At 42.1% G+C, this 23,715-nt stretch overlaps 1 protein-coding gene across 4 annotated transcripts in view; it reads right to left on the bottom strand.

Annotated features, from left to right (window-relative positions):
- The window catches only part of IGSF9 (immunoglobulin superfamily member 9), a 134,707-nt gene that overhangs the window by 45,436 nt on the left and 65,556 nt on the right, over window positions 1-23,715 (bottom strand). For all 4 annotated transcript variants that reach the window (XM_063439848.1, XM_063439850.1, XM_063439851.1 and 1 more), the window contains exon 4: window positions 16,647-16,799. In XM_063439848.1, the coding sequence (XP_063295918.1) occupies window positions 16,647-16,799 (153 nt within the window). The remainder of the gene's footprint in view (window positions 1-16,646; window positions 16,800-23,715) is intronic.

Raw genomic sequence — 23,715 nt, 5'->3', positions numbered from 1 at the left:
TACACTAAAGAGGGTGATTACCCTTCCACCACCCGCATAGTATCTAATTCCAATTAGAGTGCAAGCTGTCCTGCCGTGTTCAGCAAAATTCCAGAGTTCTACCTAAAAAAATGCTACAAAGCCGTAGAACTCCTGAACACGTTCATATAATGGCCATGGTAAGTTCAATTGTACCTTCGTAGACTTTGAAAAAAACCTAGTGAGGCATGCGTTGTGCTTTCCGGCAAGCTGGGGGATAAAGAAACAGACCTCCCTGCTTTTCGTCTGCTCTTTCCTAAAACCACATCAAGGATTTGCCACCCAAGGAATTATATCCTCTGTTTGCGGGGCTTCCAACCACAACTTGGCAGCAACTCGTATCCAGTACCACAAGTCAGACTGGAATCAGGAACACGCTAAACACACAACTGATATGGGACGATATTTTACAGTGCTTTTTAATCCTGTATGTCCTATTTTCTGAGAACTATTAAACACAAAATTCGTTGAGGTATAGTCACTAAACGCCAAAAATGCAGAATCAACACACAGGACAAAATAGCAGAATTTTTCAACAATTTTGGATAACTTGTTGCCAATAATTTTCCAGTTTCATAAAACACTGGTTTTAGCTGTAGAAACCCCTTTAGTGCAGATCTATATCCACAAAATGCACCCTCCCACCAAAAAAAAAAAAAAGCCTAAAAGCCTACCTCTTTTGTCCCAGTTTTGCACAGAATTGACATGAGTCAGTCTAGAACTTTGTTCTGGGCTTAACCCTTCTGGCTAGAGCTGCTGCTGGAGGTAGCTATGGGGTTAATCTGCATGTGTCATGTTTCAACGCAAAATACTGCACATATAGACTCCAGGCACTATGACCACTTCAAATCACTGAAGTAGTCATGGTGCCCGGAGTATCCCTTTAAAAGAAAACATATAATCAGCTCAGTTATTTCCAACGTAATCATTAAATCTGCTGTAATCCGTAATCGGAGTAGTATTTGAATCCACCGCCAAAAAACTAGGGGAACGATAATTCTAGACATTTAAATATTTCCAAAGGCAAAAAGACTGATTCTTTCTTTCATTTTCTTCACAGTACCAAAGGGTTAAATTACATCTGTCTATGCAGGCGGCTCTCGGAGAACTGGCCGGAGGTATATTCTCTGTTTATACAGATGTGGGATTGGATCCTTGACTTACTGCAAACATTCAAACAGACTGTACTAAGAGAATCGCATAATACTACGCGAGTCCCTGAAAATCAACGTTTGTTAGCTTGTTCTAAAATTTTACATTGCTTCTTAATTTGCTCGATTCCAACGACAACAAGTCCCTTCTCCCATGATCTACTGTAGCTCTAGAATATCCCATCTACGTCAAGCAAGTCAAAAATCTGATGTATCCATTAAAACCTTGGTCTTTGACTTACTGTGTGTATTTGGTTTTCCTGTACACGTTTAATAGGGACAATTGCATGTGCCTTGTAGGTGTATAGCACCCCCTGTACATAAGGGATTTAACAGATTGCTAGGTAATTACGGTTGTGCATCATCTGCATGTCCCAAGCTGGACTTCATCGTTCTTGGGCTCAGAAAATTTAGAAATTGTGTTTTCCCAACTTTCCCAGAGCTCCCAGGTCAATATTTAAACGAGCACAGATAGGAATCGTGTTTCAGACTTTATACTATGTGATGCCTGTCTGTGCTCATTTGCATGTCAAGCTGGGAATTCTGGGATAGTTGTAAAAATATGATCTCTGCAGTTTCTGTGCCAAAGAAGGACTATTCAAAGTCCAACTGGAGATATGCTGGTGATGCATAATATTCATTTCTGTATTAGCACTGTGGGGAGTTTTTTTGTGTATGGTCTCACCACAAACTGTTTGGTACCTGACTATATGAATACCGAACTCAGAAATGTAAAACAGTAGAGAAGAATTATTGGTCTGGTTAGTGCTCCGCACCCCAGGTTATGCTATCCTATCGCAACATACTCTGCCACACTCAGACACGGTATTCCACGCTGGACCAAGAAACAACAATTACCTGCACAAACACAGCTCTCTACTCCCTTACAACTAGATCACCAGAGACGTGGCATCCTCCCCACGCACAGTAATATGGAAACAAGAAGGATCTTCATTGGAAGAAGGATAGTGGCCCTTTAGAGTTTGCAGTGGGGCTCCAGAAATGGGGTATAACTACTGGTGGAGCAGTCACTGCAAGGCTCACTGGATTGTGGGGATCCATTGGGTGACCCTCACAGACTGCATTATTTATTTTACTCTGGGGGCCCACCGTCTGGCATTGAGGGTTCCTACATTTTCATGTATAGCTTAGCTGATCGGGATGGGCAGGCCAGTAGTGATCTAACTCTGCTCTCCTTGATGTGGCACTGCAGACAGAACGTGTAAGAGAAGAAGGGCTGCTACAGCCGTAGGGGAATATTATGAAGAATCTGATTGGGGGAGAAACTGGGATAGATAGGTTGGGGGGGGGGATAGGAAGACATGTAGGGAGTATAATACAGAGAGACAAGTGGCAGTATAATACAGAGAGACAGGTGGGGTATAATACAGAGAGACAGGTGTGGGTATAATAAGTAAAGACAGGTGCAGGTAGGGTATAATATAGAGCGATAGGTGTGGGTATAATAAATAAAGACAGGTGCAAGTTGGGTATAATAAGTAAAGACAGGTGCAGGTGGGGAATAATAAGTAAAGACAGGTGCGGGTAGGGTATAATATAGAGCGAAAGGTGTGGGTATAAGTAAAGACAGGTGCAGGTGGGGTATATTGTGGAGCGATAGGTGTGGGTATAATACGTAAAGACAGGTGTAGGTGGGGTATAATATAGAGCGATAGGTGTGGGTATAATAAATAAAGACAGGTGCAAGTTGGGTATAATAAGTAAAGACAGGTGCAAGTTGGGGAATAATAAGTAAAGACAGGTGCAGGTGGGGTATATTGTGGAGCGATAGGTGTGGGTATAATACGTAAAGACAGGTGCAGGGGGGTATAATAAGTAAAGACAGGTGCAGGTGGGGAATAATAAGTAAAGACAGGTGTAGGTGGGGTATAATATAGAGCGATAGGTGTGGGTATAATAAAGACAGGTGCAAGTTGGGTATAATAAGTAAAGACAGGTGCAGGTGGGGTATAATAAGTAAAGACAGGTGTAGGTGGGGTATAATATAGAGCGATAGGTGTGGGTATAATAAAGACAGGTGCAAGTTGGGTATAATAAGTAAAGACAGGTGCAGGTGGGGAATAATAAGTAAACACAGGTGCAGGTGGGGTATAATAAGTAAAGACAGGTGCAGGTGGGGTATAATAAGTAAAGACAGGTGCAGGTGGGGTATAATAAGTAAAGACAGGTGCAGGTGGGTATAATAAGTAAAGACAGGTGCAGGTGGGTATAATAAGTAAAGACAGGTGCAGGTGGGTATAATAAGTAAAGACAGGTGCAGGTGGGGTATAATAAGTAAAGACAGGTGCAGGTGGGGTATAATAAGTAAAGACAGGTGCAAAATGGGTATAATAAGTAAAGAAAGGTGCAGGTGGGGTATAATAAGTAAAGACAGGTGCAGGTGGGGTATAATAAGTAAAGACAGGTACAGGTGGGGTATAATAAGTAAAGACAGGTGCATGTGGGGGGTATAATAAGTAAAGACAGGTGCAGGTGGGGGATAATAAGTAAAAACAGGTGCAGGTGAGGAATAATAAGTAAAAACAGGTGCAGGTGAGGAATAATAAGTAAAGACAGGTGCAGGTGGGGTATAATAAGTAAAGACAGGTGCAGGTGGGGTATAATAAGTAAAGACAGGTGCAGGTGGGGTATAATAAGTAAAGACAGGTGCAGGTGGGGTATAATAAGTAAAGACAGGTGCAGGTGGGGGGTATAATAAGTAAAGACAGGTGCAGGTGAGGAATAATAAGTAAAGACATGTGCAGGTGGGGTATAATAAGTAAAGACAGGTGCAGGTGGGGTATAATAAGTAAAGACAGGTGCAGGTGGGGTATAATAAGTAAAGACAGGTGCAGGTGGGGTATAATAAGTAAAAACAGGTGCAGGTGAGGAATAATAAGTAAAGACAGGTGCAGGTGGGGTATAATAAGTAAAGACAGGTGCAGGTGAGGAATAATAAGTAAAGACAGGTGCAGGTGGGGTATAATAAGTAAAGACAGGTGCAGGTGGGGTATAATAAGTAAAGACAGGTGCAGGTGGGGTATAATAAGTAAAAACAGGTGCAGGTGAGGAATAATAAGTAAAGACAGGTGCAGGTGGGGTATAATAAGTAAAGACAGGTGCAGGTGGGGTATAATAAGTAAAGACAGGTGCAGGTGGGGTATAATAAGTAAAAACAGGTGCAGGTGAGGAATAATAAGTAAAGACAGGTGCAGGTGGGGTATAATAAGTAAAGACATGTGCAGGTGGGGTATAATAAGTAAAGACAGGTGCAGGTGGGGTATAATAAGTAAAGACAGGTGCAGGTGGGGTATAATAAGTAAAAACAGGTGCAGGTGAGGAATAATAAGTAAAGACAGGTGCAGGTGGGGTATAATAAGTAAAGACAGGTGCAGGTGGGGTATAATAAGTAAAGACAGGTGCAGGTGGGGTATAATAAGTAAAAACAGGTGCAGGTGAGGAATAATAAGTAAAGACAGGTGCAGGTGGGGTATAATAAGTAAAGACATGTGCAGGTGGGGTATAATAAGTAAAGACAGGTGCAGGTGGGGTATAATAAGTAAAGACAGGTGCAGGTGGGGTATAATAAGTAAAGACAGGTGCAGGTGGGAAATAATAAGTAAAGACAGGTGCAGGTGGGGTATAATAAGTAAAGACAGGTGCAGGTGGGGAATAATAAGTAAAGACAGGTGCAGGTAGGGTATAATGTGGAGAGACGACTGATGCGGTGGGGAATAAAGATGTAGAATAATTAGCTATCTATCTTTCGGCTGATGTTGGTGGTGATGGGGGTTGACATTCATTGCACCGGGATCTCTTTTCAGTAGTAGTTCCATCACTGCCCCTGCAAGATGTATATTAACCCGTATATACCATTATCTGGTCAGATCCCAGATTGTAAGGACCGTCCCCCATCCCCTGCTTCCATTCAGCTTTAACTTGTTCATCAAAACGCACTTGGTTTGTTTTATATTCCTACTGTACAGCACTACAGACTATGTTTACGCTATATGCAGAATATTAACAGCAGACTAAACGATAGCATACTATAGTATGGACAAATATCTTTTAAAAAGAGAAGTTATATTCCGAGCGTATAAAATAATCTGGTAAAAAGATTATATTATACTTGATATTATACTTGCTAATTTTCTAGAATATAATCTGCGTAGGACGTTCAGAATTTGTTCCCATTCCAACTCGATACATGTGTTACATACTACGTTCCTTTTTCCGGAGAGTATTACTATTTCAGATAAATTTCGATGGTCATAGAGTTCAGACAGTAAGCGTAGTAAACTCTAATCTCAGAAGAAATATTTGAGGTTTTCCTCACTTTTTGGAATGCTGGTCACAAACTGGTTCATTCACTAAACTGACAAAAAAATACACCAAAACAGCAATATCTGGGATTTTAGCTTTTTTCCTCCAACTTACCCAATTCATATAAAACTAATCCCCACTCACAGCTTCAAAACGCTGGGCAAGTCTCTGTCAAGACAGACAGCTATCACAGGTTTTCAAAAAAATATATACCGGTAACATATGTTTATTATTTATTATTAATACCTTTGTCTACAGATAAAACTTTAATTTCATAGAAAATATTTTTGTGTTTCTGTTTTTTTGGGGAATTAAATTTGTGTAGCCACGGGTTAGGAAGACCGTTACAGATCTGAAGAAACAAGACAGAACTTGCAATCGACGTGCTTCAAAGCTCACCCAACCACATGGCATAGGACATAGGGGCTGTCTACTATTAATTAATATCACACAAGTGAGCTGAAAACATAGTAATAATGGGCTTCCTGATGCAAAATTCCGGGGCTCAAACCATTAAAACGCATCACTGACATGTAATAAAATACATTTTTTTCCCCAGAAACTGATCTTTGGTTGCCCATGACCCAAGCAGACAGACTATAGCATACAGACAGGCAGGCTGCAATACGCAGTGCATGATAGACTCTAGAGTGTGTGTGTCCCTCACAGGCATGTGGTTTCCAAACTCTCTTATTAAAGAAGCCCCTCTCCCCCCAGTAGGGAGGGGGAGATGAAAGGACTGTGGTTAGGAGTTAAAGGTCGCAGGGACTCCACTTTTGATTTAATTAGTGTGGCCAGTGATTTCCTTGTCCTGTTTTGAGGCATCTGCTTTCATGGTCCTGCCATGGGAAGTTGCCTTTTATCTGCAATAACAAGGTCAACACTAGGGGCCATTCTGTCACAACTACGAGTGGGCAGGGGGTCTCCGAACACACAAAGCAGGTTAAATTAGGGGGCAGGAAGACAGGAACGCCTCCTCCACGCTATACAGAGAGGTTCTTGAGCCTCCGCTGTGAGGATTAGTCTTAGAGTCTCTGTAGAGATGGCATCCATCACTTCCTATGTTTTACCCTGATTGGGTTTAGCTGCAGTGACTCAGTGCGTCTGTCTTAGTAGGGGATCACGAGCGCCACTAATCCGTGTGACCTGCATGATCACTTCAAAGGCTGTGTTAACCCCTACCTTGCCAGAAATCCATCACGTGGCAGCCCCTATTTTAGCAGCCATAACTTGAAATGAAAGTCTGTATCTGCAGATATATATCGACTGCCTGCCCCCTTAAACAGGGCCATGTAATGCTGATGCTAGAATCCCTGGCCCTCGTCCATAATTAGTTCATACACTTCCTGGAATATTTGAGTTTTTACTTTGCTTAGAATTTGCTAGGTTAGAAAAACACGAAAATGATAGAATTTATCTATATACTGCCAACAAGTTCCGTAGCGCAGGGTAAAAGGTCTAACAGAGATAATTTGACACATTATCACATTATGGTTTCAGTGAGAAATCACAATACAAATTGTAATGTCTTAGTTAAAGAACAGCAGCGTGAAGCCCTGAGTAGGGGTATTTTCTGCTCCCATGTCATCCTCACATGCCTCTTCTGTCAATAATGGAAGAGGCCTGGGGTACAGATTCTGCAGATTCAGGAGTGTTAACAGGAGATCAAAAATAATATGATATTCCTGTGTCCTATGTCTATAATAATGTGCATCAGTGAAGGGAGCTATGACATCATACCCCAGCACCCAGACTGTAATACTGCATACTTAAAAACTGTAATGACATCATAGCCCAGCACCCAGTCTGTAATACTGCATACTGAAAAACTGTAATGACATCATATCCCAGCCCCAGTCTGTAATCCTGCATACTGCAATGGGAAAGCTGTAATGACATCACAGCCCAGCCCCCAGTCTGTAATCCTGTATACTGAAAACTGTAATGACATCATAGCCCAGCACCCAGTCTGTAATCCTGTATACTGAAAACTGTAATGACATCATAGCCCAGCACCCAGTCTGTAATCCTAAATACTGAAAACTGTAATGACATCATAGCCCAGCACCCAGTCTGTAATCCTGCATACTGAAAAACTGTAATGATATCATAGCCCAGCACCCAGTCTGTAATCCTGCATACTGAAAAACTGTAATGACATCATAGCCCAGCACCCAGTCTGTAATCCTGCATACTGAAAAACTGTAATGACATCATACCCCAGCACCCAGTCTGTAATCCTGCATACTGAAAAACTGTAATGACATCATACCCCAGCACCCAGTCTGTAATCCTGCATACTGAAAAACTGTAATGACATCATAGCCCAGCACCCAGTCTGTAATCCTGCATACTGAAAAACTGTAATGACATCATACCCCAGCACCCAGTCTGTAATCCTGCATACTGAAAAACTGTAATGACATCATAGCCCAGCACCCAGTCTGTAATCCTGCATACTGAAAACTGTAATGACATCATAGCCCAGCACCCAGTCTGCAATCCTGCATACTGAAAACTGTAATGACATCATAACCCTGCACCCAGTCTGTAATCCTGCATACTGAAAAACTGTAATGACATCATACCCCAGCACCCAGTCTGTAATCCTGCATACTGAAAAACTGTAATGACATCATAACCCTGCACCCAGTCTGTAATCCTGCATACTGAAAAACTGTAATGACATCATACCCCAGCACCCAGTCTGTAATTATTTATACTGTAGAGCTGTAATGACATCATATCCTAGCACCCAGTCTGTAATACTGCATACTGAAAACTGTAATGACATCATACCCCAGCACCCAGTCTGTAATACTGCATACTGAAACACTGTAATGACATCATAGCCCAGCACCCAGTCTGTAATTATTTATACTGTAGAGCTGTAATGACATCATATCCTAGCACCCAGTCTGTAATACTGCATACTGAAAAACTGTAATGACATCATAGCCCAGCACCCAGTCTGTAATCCTGCATACTGAAAAACTGTAATGACATCATACCCCAGCACCCAGTCTGTAATCCTGCATACTGAAAAACTGTAATGACATCATAGCCCTGCACCCAGTCTGTAATCCTGCATACTGAAAACTGTAATGACATCATACCCCTGCACCCAGTCTGTAATCCTGCATACTGAAAACTGTAATGACATCATAGCCCAGCACCCAGTCTGTAATCCTGCATACTGAAAAACTGTAATGACATCATACCCTAGCACCCAGTCTGTAATACTGCATACTGAAAAACTGTAATGACATCATACCCCAGCACCCAGTCTGTAATCCTGCATACTGAAAAACTGTAATGACATCATACCCCAGCACCCAGTCTGTAATCCTGCATACTGAAAAACTGTAATGACATCATAGCCCTGCACCCAGTCTGTAATCCTGCATACTGAAAAACTGTAATGACATCATACCCCAGCACCCAGTCTGTAATCCTGCATACTGAAAAACTGTAATGACATCATATCCCAGCACCCAGTCTGTAATCCTGCATACATGACATCATACCCCAGCACCCAGTCTGTAATCCTGCATACTGAAAACTGTAATGACATCATACCCCAGCACCCAGTCTGTAATCCTGCATACTGAAAAACTGTAATGACATCATACCCCAGCACCCAGTCTGTAATCCTGCATACTGAAAAACTGTAATGACATCATACCCCAGCACCCAGTCTGTAATCCTGCATACTGAAAACTGTAATGACATCATACCCCAGCACCCAGTCTGTAATCCTGCATACTGAAAACTGTAATGACATCATACCCCAGCACCCAGTCTGTAATACTGCATACTGAAAACTGTAATGACATCATACCCCAGCACCCAGTCTGTAATACTGCATACTGAAAAACTGTAATGACATCATACCCCAGCACCCAGTCTGTAATACTGCATACTGAAAACTGTAATGACATCATAGCCCAGCACCCAGTCTGTAATCCTGCATACTGAAAAACTGTAATGACATCATACCCCAGCACCCAGTCTGTAATCCTGCATACTGAAAAACTGTAATGACATCATACCCCAGCACCCAGTCTGTAATCCTGCATACATGACATCATACCCCAGCACCCAGTCTGTAATCCTGCATACTGAAAACTGTAATGACATCATACCCCAGCACCCAGTCTGTAATCCTGCATACTGAAAAACTGTAATGACATCATACCCCAGCACCCAGTCTGTAATCCTGCATACTGAAAAGCTGTAATGACATCATACCCCAGCACCCAGTCTGTAATCCTGCATACTGAAAAACTGTAATGACATCATACCCCAGCACCCAGTCTGTAATCCTGCATACTGAAAACTGTAATGACATCATACCCCAGCACCCAGTCTGTAATCCTGCATACTGAAAACTGTAATGACATCATACCCCAGCACCCAGTCTGTAATACTGCATACTGAAAACTGTAATGACATCATAGCCCAGCACCCAGTCTGTAATCCTGCATACTGAAAAACTGTAATGACATCATACCCCAGCACCCAGTCTGTAATCCTGCATACTGAAAAACTGTAATGACATCATAGCCCAGCACCCAGTCTGTAATCCTGCATACTGAAAACTGTAATGACATCATACCCCAGCACCCAGTCTGTAATCCTGCATACTGAAAACTGTAATGACATCATAACCCTGCACCCAGTGTGTAATACTGCATACTGAAAAACTGTAATGACATCATAGCCCAGCACCCAGTCTGTAATCCTGCATACTGAAAACTGTAATGACATCATAGCCCAGCACCCAGTCTGTAATCCTGCATACTGAAAAACTGTAATGACATCATACCCCAGCACCCAGTCTGTAATCCTGCATACTGAAAACTGTAATGACATCATAACCCTGCACCCAGTCTGTAATCCTGCATACTGAAAAACTGTAATGACATCATACCCCAGCACCCAGTCTGTAATCCTGCATACTGAAAAACTGTAATGACATCATAGCCCAGCACCCAGTCTGTAATCCTGCATACTGAAAAACTGTAATGACATCATACCCCAGCACCCAGTCTGTAATTATTTATACTGTAGAGCTGTAATGACATCTTATCCTAGCACCCAGTCTGTAATACTGCATACTGAAAACTGTAATGACATCATAGCCCTGCACCCAGTCTGTAATCCTGCATACTGAAAACCTGTAATGACATCATACCCCAGCACCCAGTCTGTAATACTGCATACTGAAACACTGTAATGACATCATATCCCAGCACCCAGTCTGTAATTATTTATACTGTAGAGCTGTAATGACATCATATCCTAGCACCCAGTCTGTAATACTGCATACTGAAAACTGTAATGACATCATACCCCAGCACCCGGTCTGTAATCCTGCATACTGAAAAACTGTAATGACATCATAGCCCAGCACCCAGTCAGTAATTATTTATACTGTAGAGCTGTAATGACATCATACCCCTGCACCCAGTCTGTAATCCTGCATACTGAAAACTGTAATGACATCATACCCCTGCACCCAGTCTGTAATCCTGCATACTGAAAAACTGTAATGACATCATACCCCAGCACCCAGTCTGTAATCCTGCATACTGAAAAACTGTAATGACATCATACCCCAGCACCCAGTCTGTAATCCTGCATACTGAAAAACTGTAATTACATCATATCCCAGCACCCAGTCTGTAATCCTGCATACATGACATCATACCCCAGCACCCAGTCTGTAATCCTGCATACTGAAAACTGTAATGACATCATACCCCAGCACCCAGTCTGTAATCCTGCATACTGAAAAACTGTAATGACATCATACCCCAGCACCCAGTCTGTAATCCTGCATACTGAAAAACTGTAATGACATCATACCCCAGCACCCAGTCTGTAATCCTGCATACTGAAAACTGTAATGACATCATACCCCAGCACCCAGTCTGTAATCCTGCATACTGAAAACTGTAATGACATCATACCCCAGCACCCAGTCTGTAATACTGCATACTGAAAACTGTAATGACATCATACCCCAGCACCCAGTCTGTAATACTGCATACTGAAAAACTGTAATGACATCATACCCCAGCACCCAGTCTGTAATACTGCATACTGAAAACTGTAATGACATCATAGCCCAGCACCCAGTCTGTAATCCTGCATACTGAAAAACTGTAATGACATCATACCCCAGCACCCAGTCTGTAATCCTGCATACTGAAAAACTGTAATGACATCATACCCCAGCACCCAGTCTGTAATCCTGCATACATGACATCATACCCCAGCACCCAGTCTGTAATCCTGCATACTGAAAACTGTAATGACATCATACCCCAGCACCCAGTCTGTAATCCTGCATACTGAAAAACTGTAATGACATCATACCCCAGCACCCAGTCTGTAATCCTGCATACTGAAAACTGTAATGACATCATACCCCAGCACCCAGTCTGTAATACTGCATACTGAAAACTGTAATGACATCATAGCCCAGCACCCAGTCTGTAATCCTGCATACTGAAAAACTGTAATGACATCATACCCCAGCACCCAGTCTGTAATCCTGCATACTGAAAAACTGTAATGACATCATAGCCCAGCACCCAGTCTGTAATCCTGCATACTGAAAACTGTAATGACATCATAGCCCAGCACCCAGTCTGTAATCCTGCATACTGAAAAACTGTAATGACATCATAGCCCAGCACCCAGTCTGTAATCCTACATACTGAAAAACTGTAATGGCATCATACCCAGCACCCAGTCTGTAATCCTGCATACTGAAAACTGTAATGACATCATACTCCAGCACCCAGTCTGTAATCCTGCATACTGAAAAACTGTAATGACATCATAGCCCAGCACCCAGTCTGTAATCCTGCATACTGAAAAACTGTAATGACATCATACCCCAGCACCCAGTCTGTAATCCTGCATACTGAAAAACTGTAATGACATCATAGCCCAGCACCCAGTCTGTAATCCTGCATACTGAAAAACTGTAATGAAATCATACCCCAGCACCCAGTCTGTAATACTGCATACTGAAAAACTGTAATGACATCATAGCCCAGCACCCAGTCTGTAATCCTGCATACTGAAAACTGTAATGACATCATAGCCCAGCACCCAGTCTGTAATCCTGCATACTGAAAAACTGTAATGACATCATACCCCAGCACCCAGTCTGTAATCCTGCATACTGAAAAACTGTAATGACATCATACCCCAGCACCCAGTCTGTAATCCTGCATACTGAAAAACTGTAATGACATCATAGCCCAGCACCCAGTCTGTAATCCTGCATACTGAAAACTGTAATGACATCATAACCCAGCACCCAGTCTGTAATCCTGCATACTGAAAACTGTAATGACATCATAACCCTGCACCCAGTCTGTAATCCTGCATACTGAAAAACTGTAATGACATCATACCCCAGCACCCAGTCTGTAATCCTGCATACTGAAAAACTGTAATGACATCATAGCCCAGCACCCAGTCTGAAATCCTGCATACTGAAAAACTGTAATGACATCATACCCCCGCACCCAGTCTGTAATCCTGCATACTGAAAACTGTAATGACATCATACCCCCGCACCCAGTCTGTAATCCTGCATACTGAAAAACTGTAATGACATCATACCCCCGCACCCAGTCTGTAATCCTGCATACTGAAAAACTGTAATGACATCATACCCCCGCACCCAGTCTGTAATCCTGCATACTGAAAACTGTAATGACATCATACCCCTGCACCCAGTCTGTAATCCTGCATACTGAAAACTGTAATGACATCATAGCCCAGCACCCAGTCTGTAATCCTGCATACTGAAAAACTGTAATGACATCATACCCCCGCACCCAGTCTGTAATCCTGCATACTGAAAACTGTAATGACATCATACCCCAGCACCCAGTCTGTAATACTGCATACTGAAAACTGTAATGACATCATACCCCAGCACCCAGTCTGTAATACTGCATACTGAAAAACTGTAATGACATTATACCCCAGCACCCAGTCTGTAATCCTGCATACTGAAAACTGTAATGACATCATAGCCCAGCACCCAGTCTGTAATCCTGCATACTGAAAAACTGTAATGACATCATACCCCAGCACCCAGTCTGTAATCCTGCATACTGAAAAACTGTAATGACATCATACCCCAGCACCCAGTCTGTAATACTGCATACTGAAAACTGTAATGACATCATACCCCAGCACCCAGTCTGTAATACTGCATACTGAAAAACTGTAATGACATTATACCCCAGCACCCAGTCTGTAATCCTGCATACTGAAAACTGTAATGACATCATAGCCCAGCACCCAGTCTGTAATCCTGCATACTGAAAAACTGTAATGACATCATACCCCAGCACCCAGTCTGTAATACTGCATATTGAAAAACTGTAATGACATCATACCCCAGCACCCAGTCTGTAATCCTGCATACTGAAAAACTGTAATGACATCATACCCCAGCACCCAGTCTGTAATACTGCATATTGAAAAACTGTAATGACATCATACCCTAGCACCCAGTCTGTAATCCTGCATACTGAAAAACTGTAATGACATCATACCCCAGCACCCAGTCTGTAATCCTGCATACTGAAAAACTGTAATGACATCATACCCCAGCACCCAGTCTGTAATACTGCATACTGAAACCTGTAATGACATCACACCCCAGCACCCAGTCTGTAATCCTGCATACTGAAAACTGTAATGACATCATACCCCAGCACCCAGTCTGTAATCCTGCATACTGAAAAACTGTAATGACATTATACCCCAGCACCCAGTCTGTAATCCTGCATACTGAAAACTGTAATGACATCATAGCCCAGCACCCAGTCTGTAATCCTGCATACTGAAAACTGTAATGACATCAGAACCCAGCACCCAGTCTGTAATACTGCATACTGAAAAACTGTAATGACATCATACCCCAGCACCCAGTCTGTAATACTGCATATTGAAAAACTGTAATGACATCATACCCTAGCACCCAGTCTGTAATCCTGCATACTGAAAAACTGTAATGACATCATACCCCAGCACCCATTCTGTAATCCTGCATACTGAAAAACTGTAATGACATCATACCCCAGCACCCAGTCTGTAATACTGCATACTGAAACCTGTAATGACATCATACCCCAGCACCCAGTCTGTAATCCTGCATACTGAAAAACTGTAATGACATCATAGCCCAGCACCCAGTCTGTAATCCTGCATACTGAAAAACTGTAATGACATCATAACCCTGCACCCAGTCTGTAATCCTGCATACTGAAAAACTGTAATGACATCATAGCCCAGCACCCAGTCTGCAATCCTGCATACTGAAAACTGTAATGACATCATAGCCCAGCACCCAGTCTGTAATCCTGCATACTGAAAAACTGTAATGACATCATAACCCTGCACCCAGTCTGTAATACTGCATACTGAAAAACTGTAATGACATCATAACCCAGCACCCAGTCTGTAATACTGCATACTAAAAAACTGTAATGACATCATAGCCCAGCACCCAGTCTGTAATCCTGCATACTGAAAAACTGTAATGACATCATAGCCCTGCACCCAGTCTGTAATCCTGCATACTGAAAACTGTAATGACATCATACCCCCGCACCTAGTCTGTAATCCTGCATACTGAAAACTGTAATGACATCATAGCCCAGCACCCAGTCTGTAATCCTGCATACTGAAAAACCGTAATGACATCATAGCCCAGCACCCAGTCTGTAATCCTGCATACTGAAAACTGTAATGACATCATAGCCCAGCACCCAGTCTGTAATACTGCATACTGAAAAACTGTAATGACATCATAGCCCAGCACCCAGTCTGTAATCCTGCATACTGAAAACTGTAATGACATCATAGCCCAGCACCCAGTCTGTAATACTGCATACTGAAAAACTGTAATGACATCATACCCCTGCACCCAGTCTGTAATCCTGCATACTGAAAAACTGTAATGACATCATAACCCTGCACCCAGTCTGTAATCCTGCATACTGAAAAACTGTAATGACATCATACCCCAGCACCCAGTCTGTAATCCTGCATACTGAAAAACTGTAATTACATCATACCCCAGCACCCAGTCTGTAATTATTTATACTGTAGAGCTGTAATGACATCATAGCCGAGCACCCAGTCTGTAATCCTGCATACTGAAAAACTGTAATGACATCATACCCCAGCACCCAGTCTGTAATCCTGCATACTGAAAACTGTAATGACATCATACCCCAGCACCCAGTCTGTAATCCTGCATACTGAAAAACTGTAATGACATCATAGCCCTGCACCCAGTCTGTAATCCTGCATACTGAAAAACTGTAATGACATCATACCCCAGCACCCAGTCTGTAATCCTGCATACTGAAAAACTGTAATGACATCATAGCCCAGCACTCAGTCTGTAATCCTGCATACTGAAAAACTGTAATGACATCATACCCCAGCACCCAGTCTGTAATCCTGCATACTGAAAAACTGTAATGACATCATAGCCCAGCACCCAGTCTGTAATCCTACATACTGAAAAACTGTAATGACATCATAGCCCAGCACCCGGTCTGTAATCCTGCATACTGAAAAACTGTAATGACATCATACCCCAGCACCCAGTCTGTAATCCTGCATACTGAAAAACTAATGACATCAGACCCCTGCACCCAGTCTGTAATTATTTATACTGGAAAGCTGTAATGACATCATACCCCAGGACCCAGTCTATAATAATGTATACAGGAAAGCTGTAATGGCATCATAACCCAGCACCCAGTCTGTAATAATGTATACTGGAAAGCTGTAATGGCATCATACTCCAGCACTTTTGAAGGAAGCAGGGGGCCAGGAGGATGTGAGATCATCATATCTCTGCCCCTCGGTCTGTAACACGGTGTCATTGCAGAGAACAGGAGATTTGTAATGACATCACAGCTAAGTGTGTCCTGTCTGTAATACAGTAACAGCGAAGGGGCCAATAAAGAGTGGGTCACAATGTATAGGTGACGTGATAAGTGGAGGGTCTCTGGGTACCTAGAGTTACTCTTACAAAACCCTACCATTTCCTCATTGTGAGATAGACATAAAGCAGGACATGACGTGATCACTTACAGTTTACAGTGAGGTGGATCCAGGTGCCGTTCTGGAAATCCTCGTCGGTATGGTGACGGTCCAGGAAGAGCACTCTGCACTCATACCATCCCTGGTCATCCGAGCGCAGAGCGTCTATACGAAGAGAGGCCCCTTCCTCGATCCGAGTCCGACCTGCCGAGACATTATTATTATTTATATAGCGCCAGCAAGTTCCGTAGCGCTGTACATCCAGAGATATATCGACACTTAGCATTACAGTCAGAGATATTTCCTTACAGAGCAAAAAAAAACAGCACCGCTAAAATCAATCACTAAAATATCTTTAAAACCGCTAATCTGTAAAAATAAATAAATATACATATAGATTCTGCCTTTTATTGGTTATCGAAGAAATAAAAAAACACAGAAACGATGACTGCTAGATGCTAGCTTTTTTTAACCTTTTAACTAATATTTACAATATTCCAGTAAGTTCTAACGGTTACATCATGAGATCATGTAAACATCAAAAATATCAAGACAAATTCATAAACGCAACTTTGTTTTATTACGATTTATAAAGCACCAACATATATCACAGTGTTGTACAATGGGTAGAAGAAACACGGCGTGTTTGAAATACGTGAAAACAAGGTCACGATGGTCCTGCTCAAACAAGTAGCTCGTTTAAGAAGGGCCTTCTTCACCTCTAATCTCTGTTACATTCTGGATTTAAATTACTTGTCAAATATTCACATTTTATTACTGGAAAGCGCTGTGGAATATGTTGGTGCTAAATAAATTACAGTAATAATCTAAACATTATTTCCCCTCTATAAACAGAGGTTTGGCAAATCTTTGCAACATTTGTAACTTAATAAGAATGTGTTTTATAGCCCTCTGGAGCAGGCAGGCTTAAGCCCAGAAAGTGGTGCTGGTGTATGTCAGCTGTCCCAAATTGCAGTTTATGGAGGGCTGTAACTTGTCACATTGTGATGTGACTTTTGGCACCTGGAGACAATGTGCAGGATGACAGCAGGAACAGTGTCAGTTCTGCAACATCTGATAACAGAACCTTTTAAGGAAAGGCTAGATTCATGTCTTTGGGAAAGTGACTGTAACGCCTAAATTCTGGGTTCCGAGAGGACTGGGGGACTGAGGATCTAAGCTCTGGTATGCAGGGTGGGGGGGGCTTTATCGTTATGGTCAAAAGGTCAAAGAACAGTGGTATTGTCTCTTCTGTAATGGGGAGGCCAGTCTAATGAAGGCAATAAATAAACAAACAAAAAGGCATGCAAGAGAAGTGAATGGAAGCCTCATACAAAACAAAAGGACAAATGATGGAGAGAACTCAAAAATGTGGTTTGCCAATAGGCCAGACCCCATTAACCTCTCTGATGGCTGTGTGTCCCTAGGCCTGCCACCAATAACAAGTCAGCGTTCTGTCCGTATCCTCTCTTTCTGTATGTTTTGATCAGTTACATTGATCATTTTCTTCACACGTTTCTCCTTATGTTGCATTGTGTTACATGCTGCAACTTACTAAACATCTAGCAGTCAAATTTAAAGTGCTTACACCCACAGTTAGCGCTAAAGAGCTTGCAATCTACTATACGCCCAGAAGCCTGATCTAAAGAGCTTGCAATCTACTATACGCCCCGCAGCCTGATCTAAAGAGCTTGCAATCTACTATACGCACCGCAGCCTGCTCTAAAGAGCTAGCAATCTACTATATGCCCCGCAGCCTGCTCTAAGGAGCTAGCAATCTACTTTATGCCCCGCAGCCTGCTCTAAGGAGCTTGCAATCTTCTATACGCCCTGCAGCCTGATCTAAGGAGCTTGCAATCTACTAAAAGCCCCGCAGCCTGATCTAAGCAGCTAGCAATCTACTATACGCCCTGCAGCCTGATCTAAGGAGCTAGCAGTCTACTATACGCCCTGCAGCCTGATCTGAAGAGCTTGCAATCTACTATACGCCCTGCAGCCTTCTCTAAGGAGCTTGCAATCTATTATATGCTCCGCAGCCTGATCTAAAGAGCTTGCAATCTATCATACAAGTCACAGCTTGTTCTAAAGAGCTTAAAATCTATTATACATTCCACATCCCCAACATACAACCTTCATATTTGGTAACCCATCATCAAGCCCCCCTTCTGAAATCACATAAGAGGGACCTGAATGGGTAAAACTGTAAAATGTATTTACTAAAGTGAGAATTAAGGCCAAAATAGGGAAACTGGAATAATTCTCCAAGCCAGCGGTGCCTTCAGTTCAGCTATCGAGGCCTTAAATTTGAAATCACTAAATTCTCACCTTAGTAAATAACCTTGTATGTTTTCTTTAATTATTACACCCCGCCTGCAAATGCCCTGTTATTGGTAGGTAACCCTGCTTCCTCCACTGTTAATTTGCCCGGCTGGATTTGTGGTGCGCAGAAGAAGAGAAAGAGGAGGGGATGAGATTGGAGATAATACAGGAGCAGATTCAATCTCCTTAATTGCCTGGTGCTATTATCAGTCGGCTGATCCGATCAGAACAACATTAGCCAAATTTCAATTGGCTAAAATCCGGGAGTCTTTTACTAGTGGATAAGCCCTGGATAGAGTCGTGCACACACAGGCACACAGAGATTTAGAAGTACGGAGCATTAACCTCTCCTCTATAACGCACATCTACACATTCGTGGCCTATTAACCCATGCGTCGCCAGATGGCGTCGAACACCTTCCAGTGCTTGGGTTAGACTGGCAATACTCCTCAATGCCACATCCACACACAGCTTGACAAAGCCAAGGAGCCACAGAGCTACCGAGTCATGTTTAGGAGAAAAAAAAAAAGAACATTTAGATTCACGTTAACACCTCTAAAGAGATAATATAGAACCTTATGGAAATACGTCTTCCCGGGATCCTAAATTATTCTTAAATTGGCTCCTAGAGGCTACGGATATTTTGTCGCCACTTGCATTAGGCTGTGGAGACCAAAGGACCATTTTCAAGTCATTTTAATGGGAAAAAAAAACGCCCTTTACACCCAGGCTCCAGCGTTAAAACCGTTGTTTAATGACAGCATGCATGATCTGGTATTGCAGGTTTAAATGCCTTACAAGGGAATGCCCTGAATCAGGCGTGTAGACCAGCAGTGCAAGAGTTAAACGCACGGTTTAAAACCTGGATAGCATGCGCTGGAGGTTACCTGGGGTCTTCAGGAAATCCTTCTTACATCTCCTACCGCTTCACGCCAGTGACACAAAAAAACCCACACGTGTCCTAAAGATGCTTACTGGGCCTGCCATTTAACTTGCCTAGTAGAATAGATATGGGAAGCATTATATCTTTCTGCCTTTGAATGGTCCTCTGGTTACCTTCAAAAGTAAATGCAGTCGCAGATCTTTCACAACCAGTGCCCAAAAATAAAAAATAAATTAAAATAATATCACTCGTTCACAAGAAAGTCACTGCAATACAGCCCTACATCAATCACAGCCAAGCTGCTGTATGTCCGACCATTTTGAAATGCATTTTATAGTATATTTCAAATAAATTGACAAAACTAAATATTCAAACCATAGATCTACCCCTCGAGTCCTGCGCCTGTCATTAAGAGGATTATAAATGGATTTTTATTTGTTCCCCCACCCCTCCCCCCCAAAAGAAAACTTGCAAAGAAAGTAGCCAACTAATAACAGGCGGTCAGGAACCCGATATTACGTGCCAAGCAGAGATGGATCATGAGCTTCTCAAGCCACTTGCCTAATATTTTGATTTTTTTTTAAATGATAAATTGTTAAATAAAAAAAAAATCTAACAAAAACATTTACTAAACAGTGAACGGACGTGAATTTTGAGCCAAGGTGCAAAATTTGGGGCAAATTCGCGGATTTGAAAAGATGTTTCACGGTTTTGCCGGAATATTGCAATTCGGTTACGAATTCACCACCCTTTGCTGTTTTGTTGATAAACCCCATCGCCTGTGCCTGGCCTATCCCTGACCCTTGAGGTACCAGCTGCGGCTCACCCGTCATTCCCTCACCAAGGGTTAGACTTTGATCTAAGATCCCCCCCCCCCCCCCCCCCCCCGTGTCTTGTCGTTGTGCAGGAGAACACCATGCTTGCATTAAAAACACAGCTAATTTGCACAAAACCTGTCCCTCCAGCCACAGACGTGGCCCCTGGATCACTGCGCTGAATCCTCTAATTGCTGAGAAAGTTTTGCACAGGGAAGGGGAGAGAAAATGATGATAAAATTATAAGCAGAAGGCGGAGGGTTGGTGGGGAGACGGAGGGGTGGTGGGGAGAGGAGATGAGGAAGAGAAGGAGGGGTAGGAGGTCTAATAGATGAAAGGGAGGGGATCAAAGTCACAAGCATTTTTCAAACTTTCAAAAGATGCAGCAAAGGGAAGCTCGGATTTGCTTCTCAAACTCCATTTAATTAACGCTTCGACTGCCAGGTCATCAATCAGCACAATGAGCTGATGGAATGTTGGGCAGCTAGTCATTTTTTTTTTTCGAAATGCCCTTTATTTTAGAGTGCCACCCCCCACCATTCTGAAATAGTGCTTCACATTTCTTGCAGGCTTTTGTAGATTAAATACCGACAGTCTCTGCTGGCCAGTGTACGCCAAACAGATTTATGCAAACCGTCAGACATGCAACAAACGTGAGATCACAAGGAAAACCCGCGCGCTCGCCACCACAAACACATATACATATAAACAAACCCAGCACCGTCACATACACACAGATAGTACGTATTGAGTGACACTAACCAATGCCTTATACATTCTGGATATTTTATGAACTGTACCTTTCTAATAAACGGGTAGAACCTCCTTTACCCCCAGAATAGTCTGGATTCTAGGTGACATTTAACAATGTGGCATAAGACAGACAAGGATTTAACAAGGCACTGGAAATGTTTTTAAGAGAACGTTAAAATGGGAACAAAGTGGCCGCGGAGGCTATGGGGGGACATGCGACTTGTGACATAGTTCATTATCACGCTGGAAGTAGCCATCGAAAATTGGTAGACTGTGGTCACCAACAATATTCAGGTAGGTTGCTCCATTAGATCGATAATCAGTTGAAAATAATGTGTGTAGGGTATAAAGTCCGCCACCGGGCTGACCCACATTAGGCAGGATTGATTCATGTTGTTTATGCTCTGCTACTGTCCAGTAGTCTTCTACTGTCCAGTTTCGGTGACCCTGTGCCCACTGTAGACCTAGTTTCCGGATCTTGGTTGACAGACGTGGAACCCAGTGTGGTCTTCTGCTGCTGTAGTCCATCCACTTCAACGGTCAATGCTGTTCTGCATAGAACTGTTGAAACGCGTGGTTATTTCAGATGCCATCCATTCCAGCCAGTATCTCCAGTCTCCTCTCATATCTCACATTAACAAGGCATTTTTGCCCACAAGATTTCCACGCACAATTTGTTTTATTGGTTTCACCGTGACTCTCTGTAAACTCTACAGACTGTCGTGCATGAAAATCCCAGGTAATTGAGAAGTTTCTAAGATTCTAAAAGCACCAAGTTTGTCACTAACAATGGTTCCCCTGGCAAAGAACGGCTGTTCCCTTAGCCTAGAGCCTAGACCGTGTCTGAATGCTTTTTTGCACTGGGTAAATGCCACATGATTGGCTGGTTAGAGGTTTGCGTTAACATGCAGGTGTAAAGCTGTATCTAGTAATGTGGACAATGAGTCTGTATATATAATAGCCTGCACGCTTTCTGGGACACATCCCTGAATTATAGCACTAGATTTAAATCCATTGTTCAAGGTATCTTTTTAAACCACTTGTCCTATTTATAGTTAAATCCCCCCTCTAATAATATTGTAAAGCGCTACGGAATCTGTTGGCGCTATATAAAGGGCGATAATAATAATAATAATAATAATAATAATAGGCATGCGGTCATTACACGACTGGATGGTTAGCGTCTTCGGAAGTGCCTGTCATCAGAGAACTGGATTCTAAGCTCGCTAGCACACATTTATATAATGATATAACACATTTATACAATGATATAACACCCTCTATCCCACATTTACATAATGATATAACACATTTACATAATGACATAACGCCTCATATCCCACCTTTATATAATGATATAACGTTCCCTATCCCACCTTTATATAATGATATAACACCCCCTGTCCCACCTTTATATAATAATATAACGTTCCCTATCCCACCTTTATATAATGATATAACGTTCCCTATCCCACCTTTATATAATGATATAACGTTCCCTATCCCACCTTTATATAATGATATAACGTTCCCTATCCCACCTTTATATAATGATATAACACCCCCTATCCCACCTTTATATAATGATATAACACCCCCTATCCCACCTTTATATAATGATATAACGTTCCCTATCCCACCTTTATATAATGATATAACACCCACTATCCCACCTTTATATAATGATATATCGTTCCCTATCCCACCTTTATACATTGATATAACGTTCCCTATCCCACCTTTATATAATGATATAACACCCCCTATCCCACCTTTATATAATGATATAACACCCCCATCCCACCTTTATATAATGATATAACGTTCCCTATCCCACCTTTATATAATGATATATCGTTCCCTATCCCACCTTTATATAATGATATAACACCCCCAATCCCACCTTTATACATTGATATAACGTTCCCTATCCCACCTTTATATAATGATATAACGTTCCCTATCCCACCTTTATATAATGATATAACGTTCCCTATCCCACCTTTATATAATGATATAACGTTCCCTATCCCACCTTTATATAATGATATAACGTTCCCTATCCCACCTTTATATAATGATATAACGTTCCCTATCCCACCTTTATATAATGATATAACGTTCCCTATCCCACCTTTATGTAATGATATAACACCCACTATCCCACCTTTATATAATAATATAACGTTCCCTATCCCACCTTTATATAATGATATAACGTTCCCTATCCCACCTTTATATAATGATATAACGTTCCCTATCCCACCTTTATATAATGATATAACACCCCCTATCCCACCTTTATATAATGATATAACGTTCCCTATCCCACCTTTATATAATGATATAA

The sequence above is a fragment of the Pelobates fuscus genome, chromosome 13, assembly GCF_036172605.1.
Source record: "Pelobates fuscus isolate aPelFus1 chromosome 13, aPelFus1.pri, whole genome shotgun sequence".
In the NCBI taxonomy this organism is placed as follows: domain Eukaryota; kingdom Metazoa; phylum Chordata; class Amphibia; order Anura; family Pelobatidae; genus Pelobates; species Pelobates fuscus.
Note: the sequence above shows the minus strand (reverse complement) of the source record. Positions and strands in the feature narration are given on the sequence as shown.